The sequence below is a fragment of the Phyllostomus discolor genome, chromosome 9, assembly GCF_004126475.2.
Source record: "Phyllostomus discolor isolate MPI-MPIP mPhyDis1 chromosome 9, mPhyDis1.pri.v3, whole genome shotgun sequence".
Classification (NCBI taxonomy): domain Eukaryota; kingdom Metazoa; phylum Chordata; class Mammalia; order Chiroptera; family Phyllostomidae; genus Phyllostomus; species Phyllostomus discolor.
The window spans coordinates 66309-85496 of record NC_040911.2 but is presented as its reverse complement, the minus strand read 5'-3'; the positions used below and the strand labels follow the sequence as shown (position 1 = coordinate 85496).

The following is a 19188-nucleotide window of genomic DNA, read 5'->3' as shown; positions in this document are numbered from 1 at the left end:
AAGACAAACCGACGTCGGAATACACGAAAAAGTCAACAAAACGGAATGCTGAGTGGTGCGATTATTGGTGGTTTTCACTTTCTCCCTTTCATTTCTTCGCATTCTCTGCATTTCTCTTACAATAAGTTTATACACAATAAACTTTGTGAGGATTTTCTTTGGGTGGCAACAGTCGGTGCCCTCTGTCTGCCAGCGCGTGCGCTTCCACGAGCCTTGGCACAAGTCTTTCCCGCTCGTCTGGCTGCGCCGGGTGTGCGGCAGGAGTTCGCCGCCTGCAGAGCCTGCGCCTTGACCACCCACCATCTGGCAGCTAGCGCAGGTCGGGGTGGTTCCAGGTCGGGCAAGACCAGGCAAACGTCGGCCCAAAGCGGCCCCCTCCCCGGACAGGGCGGTGGGAGTGGAGGCGAGCTCCGGGGAGAAAGCGCGGACGCTGAGGTGGGAGGGAGGCACCCGGCGGCAGGGCTTTGCTTCTGGCCTCGGGCTCCCGCTGGCGCGGGCAGAACGCGCACCTTCCGCCACTCGCAGCCTCCCGGACAACCCTCGGATAACCGGACCCCCGTGTTCTGGGGGCAGGTCCTCGGGGAGAGGAGTGGGGCTTGGAGGATGGTGTTGTGGGCACTGGGAGAGGGTTTGATAGGCCCGGGAGATGGGGGGCGGACCCTCGTGGAGCGGGCCCGCGGGGAGCTAGCGGGGCGGGGATTAGGGGGGCGGACGGCAGGTCGGGGGGCGGTTCCTTGGGGCGCGGGGCGGGGATTGGGGGGAGGATCCTGGGGCCGGTTCTCGATTGCAGGGCTGGTGCGGGGGGGCGGGTCCTTGGGGCCAGGGCGGGGTTGGGGGCGGATTGTGGGGCGGATCCTTGGGGTGCGGGGCGGGGATTTACGACCGGTGCTCAGGGTGGCGCGCGCTGGCGTCCTCCGCCCCTCCCGCGCGCGCGGCCCCTGAAGTCCCGGAGGCGCGCGGCCAGCCCAGCTCGGGCCGCCGCAGTGCTAGCAGCGCCGCGGCCGGGGAGCGCGGGCCGGGGCTGGGGCCGCGGCGGGGGGCGCCGCCCCCAGCGTTTGTCTGCAGCCCCTAGAGCGGGGCGAGGGCTAAGACAGGGCTGAGGGGGGCCGGAACCATGAACCGGAGTTTCCACAAGTCTCAGACCCTGCGCTTCTACAGCTGCAGCGCGGTGGAAGTCAAGAGCAAGGTGAGCCCGGCCGGCGGTCCGCTCCCCCGGCGAATGAATGGGTTCTCGGCGGGCACTGGGAGGCGCGGGGGCCTGCGCGGGCGATGGCTTTGGCCCGCAGACGCCGTCTGCGCTGTGCAGGGTCCGGCCGCCCTTCCCGCCCCTGCGCGCACACAAAGCCCGCACCCCAACGCATCCAGCGGGAGCCCCGGCGCTCGGAGGGCTGAGCCCCGGCCCGGGCCGCGCGGGCTCGGGACCCTCCGCGGGAGCGGCCCTTTTGTTCCCCGAGCGGGAGGCTCCTGGCACGCCGGAGGGTGCGGGAGTTTCGGGGGCCCGGCCGGGGGAAGGCCCTGACCGAGCCGCCTCCTTAGCTGCGGAGGAACCTCGGAACCCGCGAGGGGGAAACGGCAGCCGGCCCTGACCCCCGGCCCCGACCCCAGTCTCCCGGCGCGCCCCCGGCCCAGCCTCCCCGGGCGCGCCCGCCGCGGCTGCTCCCTCTGCCTGCGCCCGGCCCGAGCGTGCCCGAACTTGTGGGCAGCCGTGCGCTCTTGGGTTCCTAGCTGATAGGATCTGGCGCTTCTGTACTTTGCAGGGGCGGCTCCTTCTCCCTGGACGCTTTTGTCTGCGAGGGTCCAGGTGGGAAACCCGGCGGGCGAGGCAGAGCTGCAGCTGCTCGGGGTGCCGGAGAAGGGGCCCCTCAGGCCTTTCGCCGCGGAATCCTGCCTGGTAGCCGGCCCTCTCGCCTTTCTCTCTGCGCGCCCTCCCTGCGGTCCAGCGGGGCGGAGCCGCCCGGAGGGTGGGCTCCGACCCCCCACCTGTGCGCACGGTTGGGGCGGGTGCACCCTGGCCGGGTGTCTGGGGAGACTCGTCCGCGGCTCCGCACCTGGGCTGCCCCTGCCGGAGACGGGGGTCCTCCGGTGTAGGATTTCCAGGGCATCCGCGGACGAAGGGGGTTGTGGGAGTTTCGAAGCTGCAGTCAGTTGCAGGATTTTATTCTTTCTCATCTTCACTCTTCGACTTCTTATGAACCCCTAGTTTTCCGTAAGATCAATCCCGTCCCCCAGTGCTGGCTCTGTGGCCCCCTCGTCCACCCGTCCGCTCTGGAGCCGGGCACTGCCCCGCTCCCCAGTCAAATGTGCCCCCCCCCCCGCCCCCCAGCCGTGCGGGAGAAAAAGCCGCAGGCATGAGTGTGAGCTCCAGATAACTCGGTGTGTTTAGCTCGGAGGGAGTGTGGCTTTTTCAGCTTGTTGTCCACTACAGTGGCTGAGCAGGGTGGCGTTTCGTGTTTTGAACTTTTGTTTTGAGATCATCCTGGATTCCCAGGCAGCTTCAGGGTAAAACACAGAGACCCCTCCTCACAGGTGACCACTGCAGACAGTGTCCCACCCGGGACCTCGGCAGACACGTTGGCATGTGTGGCCGTGTGCACATTCCTGCCACCAGCAGTTCTGCCTCCGGGCCCCTCCTGCTGCCCCTCCACGGTGGCCCCTGACACCCACGTTAACGCTGTTCTGGGCGGCACCTGCCACGTTCCCTGTGCTCACCCCCGGGGGAGCTGGCAGCTGTCTGCTTCACAGCTCCTGGGGGTCCCCCGGGAGCAGACGCCCTCCCCAGGGCCTCCTCCGGCCAGTCCGGACTGCGGGCTGCGGGGGCTAGAGAGGGAGGGCCCGCCTCGGTCTATGGCAGCGCTGGGGCTGTGGGTGTGGGGGAGCCCAGCAGGGTGTCTCATGCCTCCCAGATCCTGGGTTCAAGTTCAAACGCAGTGAATGCTCCCCGGCGGCTGAGTGGCAGCGCTGGAGTTCTGGTTGAATTTGGGAGCACTCCTGGAAGGGCCAGCCAAGCGGGTGGTTGGTTCTGCAGCCCCTGCCTGTGCTGGGCAACCCCCCACTCGCCCTCTCAGTAGTAGTTCGGGCCTGCTCCCAGCGTGCCCATCTCTGCAGGGGTCCTCTACTCCTGCCGTCAGAATGCAGGGGGACCCCTCGCTGGAGCGGCGCGGGGGGCTGGAGGGCACGCTGGAGCCAAAGGGTTGCCGTTCTGATGTCCGGTCAGGGCTCCTGCCTGGGTTGCTGGTTGGAGCTTCAGTTCCTGATCCCAGGTCTGGGTGCCCGGGAGGCGATTGATGGATGCTTCTCTCGCATCCCTGTCTCTCTCTCACATCTGTTTCTGTCTCACATCGATGTTCCTCTTTGCCTTCCTCTCTCTCTAAAATCAATGAGAAAAAAATGTCCTTGGGTAAAGATTAAAAAACAATACAGAAGGCAGCCCTGGCTGGTGTGACTCAGTGGACTGAGCGCTGGCCTGAGAACCAAAGGGTTGTTGGTTCGATTCCCAGTCAGGGCACACGGCTGGGTTGTGGGCCAGGTCCTCAGTAGGGGGCTCGCGAGAGGCAGCCACATGTTGATCTTTCTCCCCCTCTCTTTCTCCCTCCCTTCCTCTGTCTAAAAGTATATAAATAAAATATTTTAAAAAATACAGGAGGCAGAACTCTATGACAGGGTTGTCTGCATTTGACCACAACTCCTGGGTTTGTGCGCGAGGAAAATGGCGCTGGGGAGCCGAGTCCAGACGGTTCTGCCGCCGACCAGCCCTGTGAGCTCGCAGGCAAGTCGTGTGACTTCTCCGGGCCTCCGCGACTCCCCTGTGACACGGGGAGGGGCTCTGTCACCTCCGCAGACCAAACGAGCCGGCGGGTGAGACAGTGTCCTGGGAACGGCTCGGGACCCACAGTCGTCGGAGTTCAGGCCGCAGGGCAGGGTGCTGGTGCGTTTCAGGGTGCTGGACCTGAAGTCGTGTCTGATCCTCTCCGAACAGTTGGGGTCAGCCGCCTGTCCCAGCCGGTCGGTCCTCAAAGCTCTGGGGACCGTGCTTCTCGCCCTGGTGGCTCTCCCGTCGTGTGGCCTCTTACACTTCCCCAGACACTTTTCCTTAGCACCTGTGATTCCCCAGTCTTGGCTGCGGGCCCCCATCTTTCCACCTGCTTGGGCTTCTGCCTCTCCTCCCGTGGGAGCTGCCGTGGGGACGGGGGCCGTGCAGGCAGCGGGGAGGAGCCTCGGCCCTCGGGAGGGCAGCAGGAAAGCCGGTGCTGGGAGCAGTGCAGGCTCAGGGTGACTAGAGACCCCGTGTCCCCCGGGAGAAGGTGGGAAGCGACACAGAGCCGTCGAGGACTCCTCGGTGCCTTTGAGCACGCCAGTGCTCCACAGCCCCACCAGCACCCGTGGGGGCCCGCGAGAGCAAAGGGACGCAGGTCTTCCATCTGGGACGCATGCGGTGCCCTCGCCGGCCCCACGCTGGCCCTGTCCACATTCCCCGGCCCCTCTGGGAATGCTGTCTCCGAGCCTTCCCAGCCGTGACCGCCCTCCCGAGAGCCCGTCCCCTGCCCGCGCCGGGGGGTGGGGGGGCGCCCCCTCGGCCCTGGCCCCCGGTCTGTGGTCCCTCTTCCCAGGGCCCTTTGTCACCTGCTGACTCCAGGCAGGGACCGAGGGCGTTTGGGGCAGAATAACAGGACGGAAGCTATCAACACAGCTTTTTGCTACTTTGTTTAAATAACGTTGGAGGCCTGTCAGACTCCAAACAACTACACGGTCATGGCAGACGTGGAAGACAGATCGGGCAGAGGAGGGGGTACTTCCCGCGTCCATGGGGGAGCCGCGGCCCCGCCCGCGCTGCGCATGCGCCGCCCGCCCTTCCCGCGGAGGACGCGGCAGCTCCGCTCGCGGGAGCGGGATCGGGCGTGGCGGGCGCGGTGCCCGGGCCGCTGCGCTCCCCGAGCGTTGCGAGGGTTTTCTCCCGTCATGGGTATTTTCAGGAAACACGTTAGAAAAACGTCTACGCAATATCCCGTCTCCTTTGTAAACTGTAATTAATTGGACCAATATCCTGTGTCACGTCGGCCACGGCCCGCAGCGCTGGCGTGACAGCGTGGTGAGTCCGTGTGTCCCTGGTCCCCACACCTCGTCTCCGCCCGCCCGCTGGCGGGGACGCGCCCTTCCGCTGGCCGTGCTGGCCCCCGGCCAGGCTCCCCAGGGCGCTGGACCCTTGCCTTCCAAGGCCCGTTGGGAATTGCCTGACACGTTTGACTCAGCGTGTGTCGGCTACACCCTTTTAAGGCCCTGGTTTTGCACCTGAGCGAGCCCCGTTCAAACAGGTTTGGTGACCTGGTCCGTGACGTGGCACCGAGAGGAGGCTCTCCTGGGGCCGGGTGGGCAGGCCGGTCTGTGGGCACTGTGGGTGCCAGTGACGAGCTGTGTGGCAGGAAGCCTGGTGAGCCTTCCTGGGGACCCCAGCCGGCGGGCGCTCAGGCCCTTTCCCGGCACCCCTGGCACGTCAGACAGCTGGCCCCCCGACCTCAGGAAGGGAGGAGTGTCCAGGGTGGGAGGATGCAGCCGTGTTCAGGGTGTCAGAATCTCTCGCTGGTGAGTCAGCACCGCGGGGAGGCCCCCTGGCGTTTCCCGAGGCCACAGGCCCGCCTGGGCTCCCACAGGCCAGCGAGGGAGGGGGTTGGGGCGACCACAGCAGGGGCCCCATGGCTTGGATGCCTAAGGGGTCCTGGGGCTCACTTGTTCCGCTGGCTGTTGTCATGGTTACCGGCTCCCCGCTTTCTGGGGGGGATTTCTGCTCTGCTGTGAACCTGGAGCCATGGCCGCCCTGATGGCCCAGGTTGGACATTGCCCTCGGTACAGGCTGTGTGCACGAGTCTTTCTTCAAATTTATTGACCACCCACCCCAAGTAGATAGGCGTTTATGTGCCAGACGCTGTTCGGGAGGCATTGTGATTGCAAAGAATAGCTCACGAGTCCCCTCCACTACCGTGTGGGGTGGGTCTGTGTGTACCCCCACCCTAACAACACGGCGTCCGGGGAGAGTCATGGAGCTGCCCCAGGCCGGAGTCCCCTCGCTCTCCCGCCTCTGTCCTGGCCTGACCCTCCCTCAGGCAGCCCTGGAGTCCGGGTCCCTGTTGGCGCGCCTGTTCCCGGCTTGCGCTGCGCGCCCGGAGACGGCCCCTCGGCCGTGTGGGTCCAGAGCCGGGGAGGGCGAGGTCTTGTGCTTTGGGGGAACAACTTCTGCTTTTCCTGCTTCTCTGCAGCTGTTTCCTGCTCTGTGGCCTCGGGGGAGGGCCTGGCCCCCCGCCCTGTAGCCGTCCTTCAAGTCTGGTCCCACCACCCACTCACGTGCTCGCTCACAGCCACCGCGTGCCAGGCGCGGGGCCCCAGCCAGTCGGCGTCCGCACCTCAGGTTACGGGCCGGCGGAGGTCCGCCCGGCCAGTGGGCCGAGTGACAGGGGTTTGCACCTCCTTCCGACCCGAGGTTTCATTCGGGGCAGCCTGCCGGCGCCCGCCTGCCCAGCAGGACCCCGCAGGACCTGCCCTTTCCTTCTTTCTCTCGTTGGCCTGCCCTCCTTGGGCCCCGGTCCCCCCTTTCCTCACCTGGGGACCTTTCGGTCCTGCCCACCTTCCCTATTGCCCTCCAGCTCAGAAAGTTGGCCACATTTCCCAGCAGTATGCTCCATGGGAAATTCAGCGTCTGCAATGAGAGGGGCTGTGCTTTGCATACAGTAGGCACCCAATAAATGTTGGGTACGTGACTCGGAGGGGGAGTCACTGTCTTTTCCTGGTCGCTGCTGGTTCAGAAGTGGTGGTTAGGGTGTGTCAGAGGGAATAACTTTGTGAGGAGGATCGGCAGAGCTTGACCCACCTGCTGGCCGGGCCCCAAGGTGCCTCAGGGGCGTCAGCAGCCTGTCCCCTCCCTGCTCGTGCCACGAGGGAGCGAGGGAACCAGTCGGGAGAAGAGCTGAGCAGACAGAGGGGCGTTGGGAGCTGAAGGGAGACTGGTGTGGAGGCTGTGGGGGCAGTTCTGCAGTCACGGCTCCAGCTGCAGGCCTGTCCACTGTCGGAGCGCCAGCTCTGCGTCACCACCAGCTGCCCCTGCCTCCGCCTCGTTGGCGTGGGCCTCCAGGTGTCCCCTCCGGAGCCACCAGGCAGCCTGTGTCACCGCGGGTCAGGGCTCATGGTGCGGGTGGGGACCCAGGTTTCCTTTGATCCTCAGTCCCCTGCCCCTTAAAGTCTGTTCTCCCAGGTTCCTGGTGTCCAGGGGTGCGTGTCCTGCAGCCGCTGTCCACCCCTCTGTCTCCCCAAGGCCGTTCTCCACCAAGCCGGTGGCCCAGTCCCCATCCCCAGCCCAGCGTCTGGCCTGCACTCGGGATGCGTGTGCAGCATTTCACTTGGAGGGGGAGGAGGAAGGGCCGTTGCCACCTGGAGAGCTGGAAAACCACCCAGGTTCTCCCGCGTGGTCTGGCCATTAAATCCTCACTTCGTCCCCACCCCGTCCACGGCCGAGTGTCCAGCAACCCAGCCCTTTCCTGCTGTCGCCCACAGAAGCTCAGGCTCTGGAAGCTGCCGTGGGCCGCCTTCCCTGTCGGGGGTGGGGGCGGAGCTCGGTGGGTGTCCAGTGGGCGTGACAGCAAAGCTCACGGGTCCCAGGCTGGCAGCGCGATCAGGCTCCGTGTGTGTGTGTGTGTGTGTGTGTGTGTGTGTGCACCCGGTGACCGCTGCTCGGGGAGAGGCTCCTCCGCGCCTGCCCCGTCAGCCCGCACCCCCGCGTGGTCCCCGGCAGGGGTCTGTCACCGGGACGCAGTGTCAGCACGCACTCAGGGGTGCGGGGGTCCCTCCGTGTGCCGGTCTGTGCTACGGTCCCAGCGGCCCCTGTAGGTTGCTGCCCTGAGCCGCACGCTCCTCCGGAGGCTGCGCGTGGGCTCCTGGTGGGCGCCCTGCGGTCCCGGCAGCCGCCTGCGCTGCCACGAGCCCCTGCTTCACAGGACGGGCGGTGCCGCCCCGTCTCGCCCTCAACTTGGGCGGCTGCTCCCGAATCAGGTGTGTGGACGTGGACCCCGGCCCCGGCTGCCGTGGACTCTGAGGGCTGGGAGTTCCCAGAGACCTCCCCCGAAGCTCACGGAGCACTGTCCACGCACACGGGGGCGGGGGCGGTGCCAGAAGATGTCCTCTGCCCCCCAGAGTGCCGGGGCCCCACCACTGAGAGCAGAGGGCTCTCCAGGTCCTTCGTTCGGTCCTGTGTCTGACTCGTGGCTCTCATGCCCTTCCGGGCGCCCCGTCATCCTCGCCCCCTTCTGCGAGCCGCCCTGGGGGGCCTGGGGGCTCCTCTCGGGTCGAGGGGCAGCTCGGGCCACAGGCTCTTCAGTGACGGTGGGAAAACAGTTTCCCACGCGGGAGGGAGGGAGGGAGGCCCCGCAGCCTCCCGAGGGTGCGCTGTGCAGACCTGCGGAGCGACACCTGCAGCTCACACCTGTGTCGCCCGCGGAGGGCGGGGGCTCTGCGACGGGGGTTTCCCCGCCCTCCCAAAGCCCCCGGCCTAGCCAGCAGGTGCGTTAACTGTCCACGTGGCCTCAGAGGCACCCCACAGGGTCCACGGCAGGGTGCTGTCGGGTGCCGGATCCACATTGGTCACACCACCCAGCGGACCTCCCGGTGCCTTCGCTTCTGAGACGTGACGTGAGCACTGGTGTGTGGTCCGGAAAGGCCCCTGCAGGGGCCCCCGTCCGGGCACACGTGCTGCTGTGGACGGACGGGCCCTGCGGCCCCTGGGTTGGGGCTCTGGGACCGAGAGCCGTTTGGACAGCTGTGCTGGGAGCTGGACACCGAAATGACGCTAGTATCCTGTTTTCCATGGCCTGGGGGCCTCAGCCGCTGGCTCCCCACCCGCAAGCCCTGACCTCACTTCCCTCACTGGTCTGGAATAATACCGGGCGTTGTTATGGCCAAATGCGCTGCTCTGCCTGTAGGACACACAGGGGAGGCAGTGGCAGGGGCCCTGGGCAGTGGCCCCCGGCCCATCAGCCGCCCTGCAGGGGCAGGCGTTGGAAGGTGGGGATCAGACCTCACCAGAAGGTGGTCCCCGTGCCTCGAAGGGGACGCGGGAGCTCTGTGAGCTGCACAGACGGCAGACAGACCCCAGGCGTCAGGGCACACGCCTGTGAGAACGGTGTGCTGAGGGAGCCCCACTCCACTGCTCGCCTTGGGCTCAGAGGGACCTGGCCTGTCTGACCCTGTCCTGGGCTGGGAGCATGCTCTGGGGACATCGCGGCCCCTTGCTTGTCAGTGGTGCTTCTTCGTGGCTCGGGGTCCGCACACTCTGGCCGCAGCCCGGCCGAGCGCCAGCCCTTCAGAGCGGATGGGCCGTGGGGCTGCCTTGCTGTCCCATCTCGGGTGTGTTTCAGGGGTCGCCCAGTCTCTGGGTTCCTTCTGGCTGCAGAGAGGAGGCCCCAGGGGCTTGACCTGGAGGTCCACTCACCCAGCCAACCGTGGTCCCGGCCGGAAGCAGCAGACCCAGGTCCTAAATGCTGAGCTGCCACACCTGTTCCCGTCCAGTTCCCCTACCCCTGGGTTCTACCTCCTGGGAAGTAGACGACACCCACCTGCTCCGACACGGTCTGAAGTCACAGCTTGTGTCCCAGCACCTCCCTCCCCAGGTGTCCTGGACCCTGGCTGCCTGTGGACCCCTGACAGCACGGCCTGTGTGTGTGTGTGGGGGGGGGGGCGGCGACTGCAGGGGGTCCCTGGCTGCCTGTCTCACTTCCTCCCGTCCTGCTACATAGGCTCTTTGCAGCTGCCGCCAGAGTGTCCTCAGTGACTTCCCAGGGCCCTAGCACACCCGGACATGTCACTTAGCTGAGGCCCCTTGAATTTCACGGCGGGGTGGGCACACCTGCTGGGCGGAGTCTCCATGGTGAGCACAGCCCTGAGGGGTAACGGCCTGCCCACAGGGGAAGGGACAGGCCTAAGGAAGCCATGGCCCCGATCAGCACTGAGGAGGCACCTCACAGGGTAGGAGGCGTGCCCGCGACAGGCCTGCTGGCCTACTGTTGGGAAGCCACACGTGCAGGAGGGCGGCCGTGTGCGTGCCGCAGAAGGTCCCCGGGAGGCGTGTGCCCCCCACCCCCACGCTCAGCCTGGAGGAGGGGCTCCGTGGAAGGCCCCTGGTAAGCTGCTGCCGAGCTGCTGCTGTTTGGGGGTCTCCCTTGGCACGTGCACTTGGATTTCATTCTGATAACAACCCCACTAGACATGCGCTTTTGCCCCTTTTTTGCAAAGGGGGAAATTCACTCAGGGTGAAAGGGCCCCAAGTCGCGCAGCCAGCAAGGAGCCAGGAGTCTGGGCTGCTGTTCCCACCCAGGCCGTGCTCGGAGCGGCTCTGCCCTGCCGTCTGAGAGGAGGCAGCCCTGGCCGGGCCACACCCCTCCCCAGCCTGTGCCCTCGGCCTCCCGCTGCTGCTGGCACGTGCCTCTGCTTCCCCGTGCACATCGGGGTCCAGGCCCCTGGGCCGAGGTGCTTTCTGCTGTGGGAACGTCCCAGGGACGTGGGGCCCACGAGCAGCCCCGTCTGCAGCTCATCTCCAGCACCCAGGTCTCCCTACACCTGCACCCCAGCTCCCCCCCTTGCCTGCAGAGTCCGCTGCCCTTCCCTGTGGGGTTCTCCGCTGCCATGGGCCCTGCAGGGCTGCCCCTCCCCTCCTGTGGCAGCCTCCTGGGTGACTCTGTTCAAGAGCCCGGGAGAGCGGGCAGGTTCCGAGTCCTGCAGGGCCCAGGCTGCCGTCTGTGAGCGGAGCAGGGACACTCGGTTGCTGTGGGGATGAAAGAGCGTGCACACAGCGCTGGGTGCCGGCCACACCTTCTCCCCCAGACCGCAACTCTCTCTCTGCTGGGCAGAGGCCACAGGCCGGGGCCCTGGACCTCCCTGCCCTCCCCGCAGCCCCGCCCACGCCCGCAGGGCAGTGCTGGGTCCCTGGGCGCAGGTGAGGTGCAGGCCCACCGAGGGGACCGCGGGTGCAGCGGGTCCTTGGTCCCCAGCGGGAGCCGGGTGGCTTCTGCCAGGATGCGGGCTTGTCGGGGCAGGTCCGCCGTGCTGACGGCGGCCCATCATCGCCCTGGATCGCGGTGGGCTCGCGCTCGGCCCCACCCTGCTGACTCACGGGCCTGCAGCCCGACTACAAACTGCCCCAACGGGCCAGGCCAGGAAGCCGTGCCGGGGCAGAGCCTGGCGCTCCAGCCGACTCGGGCAGGTGCCCAAAGGGGGTTCAGTTTTCCCCCTGGTCCCTCGGCCCTGTCCCCAAATGGTCCCGAGAGGCTCCTGGGGCCCTACCCCTGCACGCTGCTAGGTCTCTTCTGCTTGGGTCCAGCCCCCGCCGGTGACAAGTGCGGACCCTGCCCGAGGGGGCAGGCTGTGAGGGTGGGGGGGTCCCGCTCCCCTGCAGGGACTGGCTCAGAGAGGGGGTGGGACACTCCCCGACCGTGGGACAGAGGGTGCTCTTCCTCCGAATGTCGTGTTGGTTGTGACTCCAGGACCCACCTCCACGAGCAGGGGGACGTCAGCGGTGCCAGCGGGCCTGCGGGCCTGCGGGTCTGGCCGCCCATGCTGCCTCCGCGGTTCTGGGGCTGCTGTCCGGGGGCGGCACCGTGGGCGCGGCGCCCCTGCCCTCCCCCTGCCCTCCCCCTGCCCTCCCCACCCAGCCTGGGCCGCCGCGGTCTCTGCGTCTGCGTCGCATCGTGTGTGACTGCACATGGCCCGCCATCGGCCGTCAGACAGGCCCTCGGCCCCATAAGGGCTCAGGGCCGGGCCCCTGTCTGCGTCCGGTCGGTTTTGTTGAACGAACCGGCCTGGAGCCGCGACCAGCAACTGGATGTTTCCGACCCCGCGTTTCAGACCAGCGCGCGGTCGGGGTGCAGACCGGGCGTCTCGGCGGGCCCAGGTGCTGCTGCTGCTGCGCCTTCCACAGCCGGGCTGGCGTCTCAGAACCTGGGGGCCGGCCCAGAGACCCGGGCTTGCGGCGGGTGGGCCAGGTGTGCGGGGCTCCAGCTGCGAGAACGCCCGCCGCCCCCGGCGGGCCCTGCCGCCTGTTCTGTGATTTTCGGCCTCCCCGGAGCACGCCTCGAGTTCAGCCTCCGTGGGGTAAGGCTCCCAGGGTCAGCCCCAACACGGCACGCGGGCGGCTTCACATCTCGTCCCTGGGACGTGCTTCGCCCGTTCGATGAGCTTTTACGGTTCCCGTTTTTCACTGTTGTAAATGCCTTGATGAACATTTTCCATCATCCTCGGTTTCTGATAACTGGCCGCTGCTCACCCGACAGGCCAGCCCACCTGGGAGCGGCCGGCGAGGGTGGGGCCTCGGTGGGGGCGGGCCTCAGTGGGCCAGACCGCCTCCAGCTCCCCCACTAGAGGCTCAGGGTCCCCCCGCCCGACCCCCCTCCCCACCAGCCTCTCACACGTGCTCGGTTCAGGCGTGCGCGGCAGGGCAGGTGTCAGGGCCTTCCTCGTGTGAAGGGTGTCGTAGCCCCCGCTGCCCACGGGAGCCTGTGTCCCGGGTGACCACGACCTGTGACACTGGAGAATGACCGAGGGGTCCCAGGCTCCTCGGCCAGCCCCGGGGCGGGCAGCGCTGCTGGGAGGGAGTGGGGGGGGGGTCGGAACCGGAGGGTCGGGGGCCAGGGCCCTCGGTCCCTGCAGAGCAGGGCGATGGTTGTGTTGGGCCGGAGCGGTCGCGGCCCCAACCTGCTCCGTGTGCGAAGCCCCGCAGCCCCGCCCTCACGTGCCCAGCGGGAGCCCAGGGAGGCCGGAGCGGGCCGTGCGGCCGGGACTGCCCCAGTGCTGGGACGGCCTGAGTCCGCTCGTCGTCCCCAGCGGAGGAGGACCGTGAGGTGGGCTGCAGGGTCCCTCCCATCTCCTCCGTCCCCTCCCCCTCTCCCCCCCCCCCCCCGCCCCCGCACACCGGCTGCTCAGGTGTGCTCGCTGCTCTTCCTGGAACCGCGTCTCTCCCCCACGAGGAGGCCAGTTCCGCGAAGGACAGGCGTTTCTCGGCTTCGCTCCCGCGCTCCCCGGTGTGTAAGGAGCCGCCGGCCCAGAGCCGCTGGACAAAGCCTGAGGGTGGTTGGAAGCGGGGCCCACCCCCCACTCCCGTCCCTCCTTCCGGAACGCGTTCCGGGTGCCTGTGACCTCCCGGGCCTGTGGGGGACGACATCGGGTCGCTGTCACCACGGCTGAGAAGCCCAGTGCGGGGCCGTGTCTGCTCAGTGAGTTCTCGTTGGCAGTTTGGGGGAGGGGGGTGCAAGGAAAGAGACGCACCTCACTTTAAATGACCCTTCTGGGAGAGGGCCCCGGTGGTCTGGGGCGCCTGGGGCCGCCCTCCTAGAGGCTGGAGGGAGCAGTGCAGGAGGACCGTGGCCACCCCGACTTTTCTCGGGGAGATGCCCAGGGCCTTCTGGGGGCCTCCGGTGCATGGAGAGCCCGAGCGACTTTGTGTCTTTCAAACAGCAGCCGGCGTCAGGCGTCGATGCCTGAAGTGAAGCCACGGCCAGCGCCCCACTGGCGCCCTGCAGACGGCGTGGGTCTGACACGCGGGGAGGCCCCGCTCACATGTCCGTCTGCAGAGGAACCCATGTGTGTGCCTTCTCCGTGGTGCCGTGGGAACACCGCCTGCTGACGCGTGGCCGTGGCCGCTGCTTCGGGGTCACGGGCGAGGCAGGCGCAGGCAGCCCGCACCCTTCCCCCCGTCCTGTGACTGTCGGGCCACGCTGGCCCCGTGGAAGCCTGTGGAGGGTCACTGGGAATGGTTAACGGCGGTGCAGCCACGAGCGCGATGAAGATCTGGCTGCCTGCTGCACGCAGAGCGTGCCGGCGCCCGGGCCAGACCTGCTCTCCCGGCTCGTGCGTGCTGTGGCGGAACGTCTGGGGCTGCCCGGGTCTGGGCGGTGTCTCGGCGTGACCCACTTTCGGGGCTGACTTCCCTGGTGAGCGCTCTTCCCTAGCGCCTGGCTCCTGCGGCCTCGCCTGGTGAGTCTGAGCACGCCCAGCGTGCCCCGTGGGCACCTTCCAAACCCAGGGCCTGGTGCCCTCGCCTTTCTCCAGTTCAGAGCACATTGGGTCCGAGCTGCCGCCCCCACGGGACCAGTCGGTGTGGGGGTCGAAGGGCACTTCCCAGTGGGAAGCCTGCCAGCGCTGTGGGGGGCACGCCGACGGCGGCCGGCCTGGAGGTGCCCAGCACACAAGCCGTTCCTGCCGAGTTACACTGGTTTCTCCCCACGGCACAGTTGCTCACACTCATGGGTGAGTGTGGAGACACTAGGTATCAAGAAGAAGAAGAAGAAGAAGAAGAAAAGTTTGCATTTTAAATGTCCTTAACGTGCAAAAAGGAAAACAATCATGGCAGTGGATTCCCCTTGGGGTCGCATGACGTTGAGAGATGAAACAGACTTACGTTGCCAGAGCTTCGTGACTCCCGAAACGCCCTTCACAGGAAGCTTCGGGCTCCGAGCTGGGGAGGGGAGGCTGAGGGCCTCCTGTCGTGCATGCGTGTGTGCGTGCGTGCGTGGTCAGGGTGGAGAGGGGCGTGGGAGAGGAGGCAGGTTCCGTCCTGCTCCGGTGCCCGGCCCGGATCCGGCTCCCAGTCCAGCTCAGCCGGACCGATTCGAGCCGGAAAAGCCGGCCCTGCCAGCTGGGACCCAGTGTCACCTCCCGCTTCCCCGCTGCGGCCCGCTGTCACCGGGGGCCTCCCCAAGCTCTCAGGTCCTCACCTTCTGTACTGACGACAGCCCGTGGTTGTGCCCCGTCCGCTGGGGCCCCCTCTGTCTGGGGCAGAAGCAGACCCCCCACTGGGTGACATGTGCAGTGCCGCCCCTGGGGTTTCCGTGTTTTCGAATGAGGGTTTCAGTCACCTTTCAACTATCTTTCACATTTTATCTATCTATCTATCTATCTATTTATTTATTTATAGAGAGAGGGGAAGGGAAGGAGAGAGAGAAACATCAATGTGTAGTTGACTCTCATTTGCCCCCACTGGGGACCTGGCCTGCAACCCAGGCACGTGCCCTGACTGGGAATCAAACTGGCGACCCTTTGGTTCGCAGCCTGAGCTCAACCCACTGAGCCACACCAGCCAGGCAAAAAAATGATCCTTTAAGGTGAAATATTTAGACAATCGCTCTCTAAGCTATAATTCACACGGAGTAGAAACCGTGGCTTTAAGGTGTGAGTTCAGTAGTTTTTCGCACATTCTCAGCGGCGTGCGGCCGTGACCACCGACTGACCTCAGAACACTTCCCGTGCCGCCGCCCCCTGGCCGTGCTTCTCAGTCCCCCCGACGCCCAGCCCCCGGCGACCCCGGTCTGCTTTCTCGGGGGCTGCCTGCTCGGCGTGCTCCGTGCACATGGAATCGTGGGGCCGTGGTCCTGGGTACCTGGCGTGTGTCCCGGGGTGCATGTTGCCGAGGTTCCTCTCTGCCGAGCTGTGTGGTGGCTGCGTAGCAGCTGTCAGGGTAGACCACGGGCTTCCCTCCGTCGTCCGTGGGGGCACCTGGCTTGCTCCCACTCTTGGCTGTGTCGTAAATTATGCTGCCGTGGACACTCCCGTGCAGTTCGTGTGGGCGCCTGTGTCCGTCCCTCTGGAGCGGGGTCTCCAGGCCCTGTGCTAACCCTGGTCAACACTGTTCAGAGCCTGCACACTGACTTCCAAAGCAGCTTCCACCGCTTCGCCTCCCTTCCTGCAGCGGAGAGCTCAGATTCCTCCACCGTGCTCCAGCGCATCGCCACCTGTCTCTGTCTGTCTCTGTGGCCCGAGTCACCCTGGGGTGAAGTTGTACCTCATCACAGGTTGATTTGCATCTTTCTAGTGAGGAACCACGCTGAGGTCTTTTCATGTTTATGGGCCATTTGTGCATCTTCTTTGGAAAAATATCTATTCAAGTTTATTGTCCATTTTTAATGGGGTTGCCTTTTTATTGTTGAATTTTAGGTGTTCTTTTTTATCTTTTAAATATATTTTATTGATTCTGCTGTGACAGTTGTCCCATTTCTCCTCTTCATTCCCCTCCTTCACTCCCCTCCGCCCTGCACACCCCCTCCCACCCACATTCCCCCCTTTAGTTCATGTCCGTGGGTCAAACATGTAAGTTCTTTGGCTTCTACATTTCCCGTACTATTCTTGCCCTCCCCCTGTCTGTTTTGTACCCACCGTCTATGCTACTTATTCTCCGTACCTTTTCCCCCCTCTCCTCCTCCCACTCCCCTGTTGCTAACCCTCCATGTGATCTCCATTTCTGTGGTTCTGTTCCTGTTCTAGTTATTTGCTTAGTTTGTTTTTTGTTTTTGTTTTAGGTGTGGTTGTTAATGATTGTGAGTTTACTATCATTTTACTGTACATGTTTTTTAATCTTCTATTTCTTAGATAAGTCCCTTTAACATTTCACATAGTAAGGGCTTGGTAATGATGAACTCCTTTAACTTGACCTTATCTGAGAAGCACTTTATCTGCCCTTCCATTCTAAATGAAAGCTTTGCTGGATAGAGCAATCTGGGATGTAGGTCCTTGTCTTTCATGACTTGGAATACTTCTTTCCAGCCCCTTCTTGCCTGTAAAGTCTCTTTTGAGAAATCAGCTGACAGTCTGATGGGAACTCCTTTGTAGGTGACTATCTTCTTATCTCTTGCTGCTTCTAGGATTCTCTCCTTCATTTTTACCTTGGCTAATGTAATTATGATGTGCCTTGGTGTGTTCCTCCTTGGGTCCAACTTCTTTGGGACTCTCTGAGCTTCCTGGACTTCCTGGAAGTCTATTTACTTTGCCAGATTGGGGAAGTTCTCCTCTATTATTTGTTCAAATAACTTTTCCACTTGTTGCCCTTCCTCTTCCCCTTCTGGTATCCCTATGATTCGGATGGTGGAACGTTTGAAGATGTCCTGGAGGTTCCTAAGCCTCTTCTCATGTTTTGAATTCTTGTTTCTTCATTCTTTTCTGTTTGGTTGTTTCTTTCTTCCTTCTGGTCCACTACATTGATTTGAGTCCCCTCCTACAGGTCTGGATGGATGTTTTTTCTTTAACTCCTTGGTTGTCAGACTTCCATACAGTTCAATTTTCTGTCAGTTCTGGTTGGTTTTTGTTTCTAAATTTTTGTTGTCCTTATTTTGGTTGTGTGAGGGGGCACAGTGTGTATACCTATGCCTCCATCTTAGCCGGAAGTCTCGAATTTTAGTTGTTCTTTATGCATCTCGGACGCAAGTCCCGTATTGTACACATGATTTGCAGTAGTTTCTCCCATGCTGTTGGTTTTCTTTTCATTTTCTTGGTGGTGTCCTTTGAAACACAATAGTTTTCCACTTTGATGCTGGCCAATGTATCTGTTTTGTTCTGTTGTGGCTTATGTTTTTAGATAAAAGAACCATTGCCTAACCCAAATTTTAGAAAATGTAATTCTGTGTCTTCTAAAAGTGTCATAAATGTATTACATTTCCATCTCTATCCAATATGAGCTAATTTTTGCTCGTGATGTGAGTGAGGTAGGAGCCCGGCCTCCTTGGTGTGCATGCGGTGTCGAGCCAGCACCATCTGTCGAAAAGGCTGCTCTTTCCACCACAGACTCTCCTGGCATTCTTATCAAAGGCCAGTGGATCGCAAACCTGAGGTGGTTCTTTTTTGGACTCCAAATTCTATTCTATCGATTGCATGTCTATTTTTATGCCAGTGCTGCACTGTAAGTTTTGAAATTGAAAAGTGTGAGTCTTCCAACTCTCTGTTCTTTTTCAAGAATCTTTTGGATTTTTGGAGGGTCTCTTGCATTTCTGTATACATTTTAGGAACAGGTTGCCAATTTCTGCAAAAAAGGCAGCTAGGGTTTCAATATGGGTTGAACTGAATTTTCAACCAACTTGGGAGGTATTGCTACGTAAAAATCTTGTCTTCCAATCCGTGAACATCAAATGTCTCCCCCCTCCTGTTTTTAATGCCTTAAGTAACTACCTGTTCTGTGAAGACATCTGCCGATAACTTTGAGCAGAATACCAGGCGGAATGGAGAACTGTAGTTTGTGTATCAGAAAGGAAGAGCAAGGTGACTGTATTTCAAATAGTCGACCGTCACGAATGAAGGTCTGTTTTCTTTTGCTTTATGCTGTTGAGATGCCCACAGGATAACCAGGCACCTAAACACTGTGAAGGGTTCAGTTAAGTTTGCACTGTTACATGCACGGTAGTTCTCAGTGCACACGTCTTTTCACTTCTTCTGTTACATTTTTTCCTAAATATTTTCATCCTTTCTGATGGCGCTTTAAACACTGTGTCACCACCCTGGAATTAAGGCGCTTCCCTCTTGAGGTTTGTGGTTGGTGCTGGTGTGTGTGTGTCGCGACTCTCCGGGGCTCATTCTGGACCGAGCGTTCCTTCCCGTGTGTGGCCGCCCAAGCAGCTGCCTAGTCAGCCCGGTGGCCACGTGACGGCCGGGCAGAGCTGCCTCCGTGGCAGGAGCGGAGCCTTCCGGCCTGTGTGTGTGGCGGGCGGGGCGCACCTTCCCCTGCTGGCACGTCACGCCCTCGGCCTTCTTTCCCTGGTGGCAGAGCATCCCACGGTCAGCCAGGTGACAGGTCAGCCAGGTGACAGGTCAGCCAGGTGAAGGGGCCCGCACACAGCCCGCACCCACCTGAGTGCCCTCCGGGTTCCCAAGTGCCAGGCATTTCCAAGCCGCCCATGAGCCTCTCGCTCCCCAGGGTGCCTTTTCCCTCGTCTTGGCATCAGAGGAAAGCACGCAGGACGGCATTTGCCGTCTGAGCGTGCGGTCCCGGGCTATTCAGCACCTTAGCGACGTGACGCCGCCGCCGCCAGCACCTGCGTCCTTTGGTCTCGGGATGCTGAACGCTGTGCCCTGGAGACCACCGCCTCCCGCCTCCCCGCTTCCAGCCCCTGGCAGCCGCTCCGCTCGCCGTCTCCGTGCCCGTGCCCGCGCGGCCAGAACGTTGTGTTGTGCCTGCAGTCGCCCGGCTGTCGCATCCGCCGGAGCCCCCTGTCGGTGAAGGCGGAACAGCCCTGCCGAGTCGCTCCTGCGCTTGGCCACCGCGGAGGAGGCCGCCAGGCGCGGCTGTGGGGCGGGCGGCTCCCCGAGACCCCCAAGACCCTCCTCTCCGTTTTTCCGGGTGCGCGCTCAGGAGCACAATTGCTGGGTCAAAGGATAATTCTGTGTTTAATTGGGGTTCTGATTTCT

At 63.4% G+C, this 19188-nt stretch overlaps 1 protein-coding gene across 1 annotated transcript in view; it reads left to right on the top strand.

Moving 5' to 3' along the window:
- The first annotated feature begins 963 nt into the window (after nucleotides 1-963).
- Nucleotides 964-19188, top strand: part of PARD6G (par-6 family cell polarity regulator gamma) — a 54635-nt gene continuing 36410 nt past the window's right edge. The window contains exon 1 of the mRNA XM_028524218.2: nucleotides 964-1186. Coding sequence (XP_028380019.1) covers nucleotides 1115-1186 — 72 coding nt within the window. The 5' untranslated portion in view covers nucleotides 964-1114. The remainder of the gene's footprint in view (nucleotides 1187-19188) is intronic.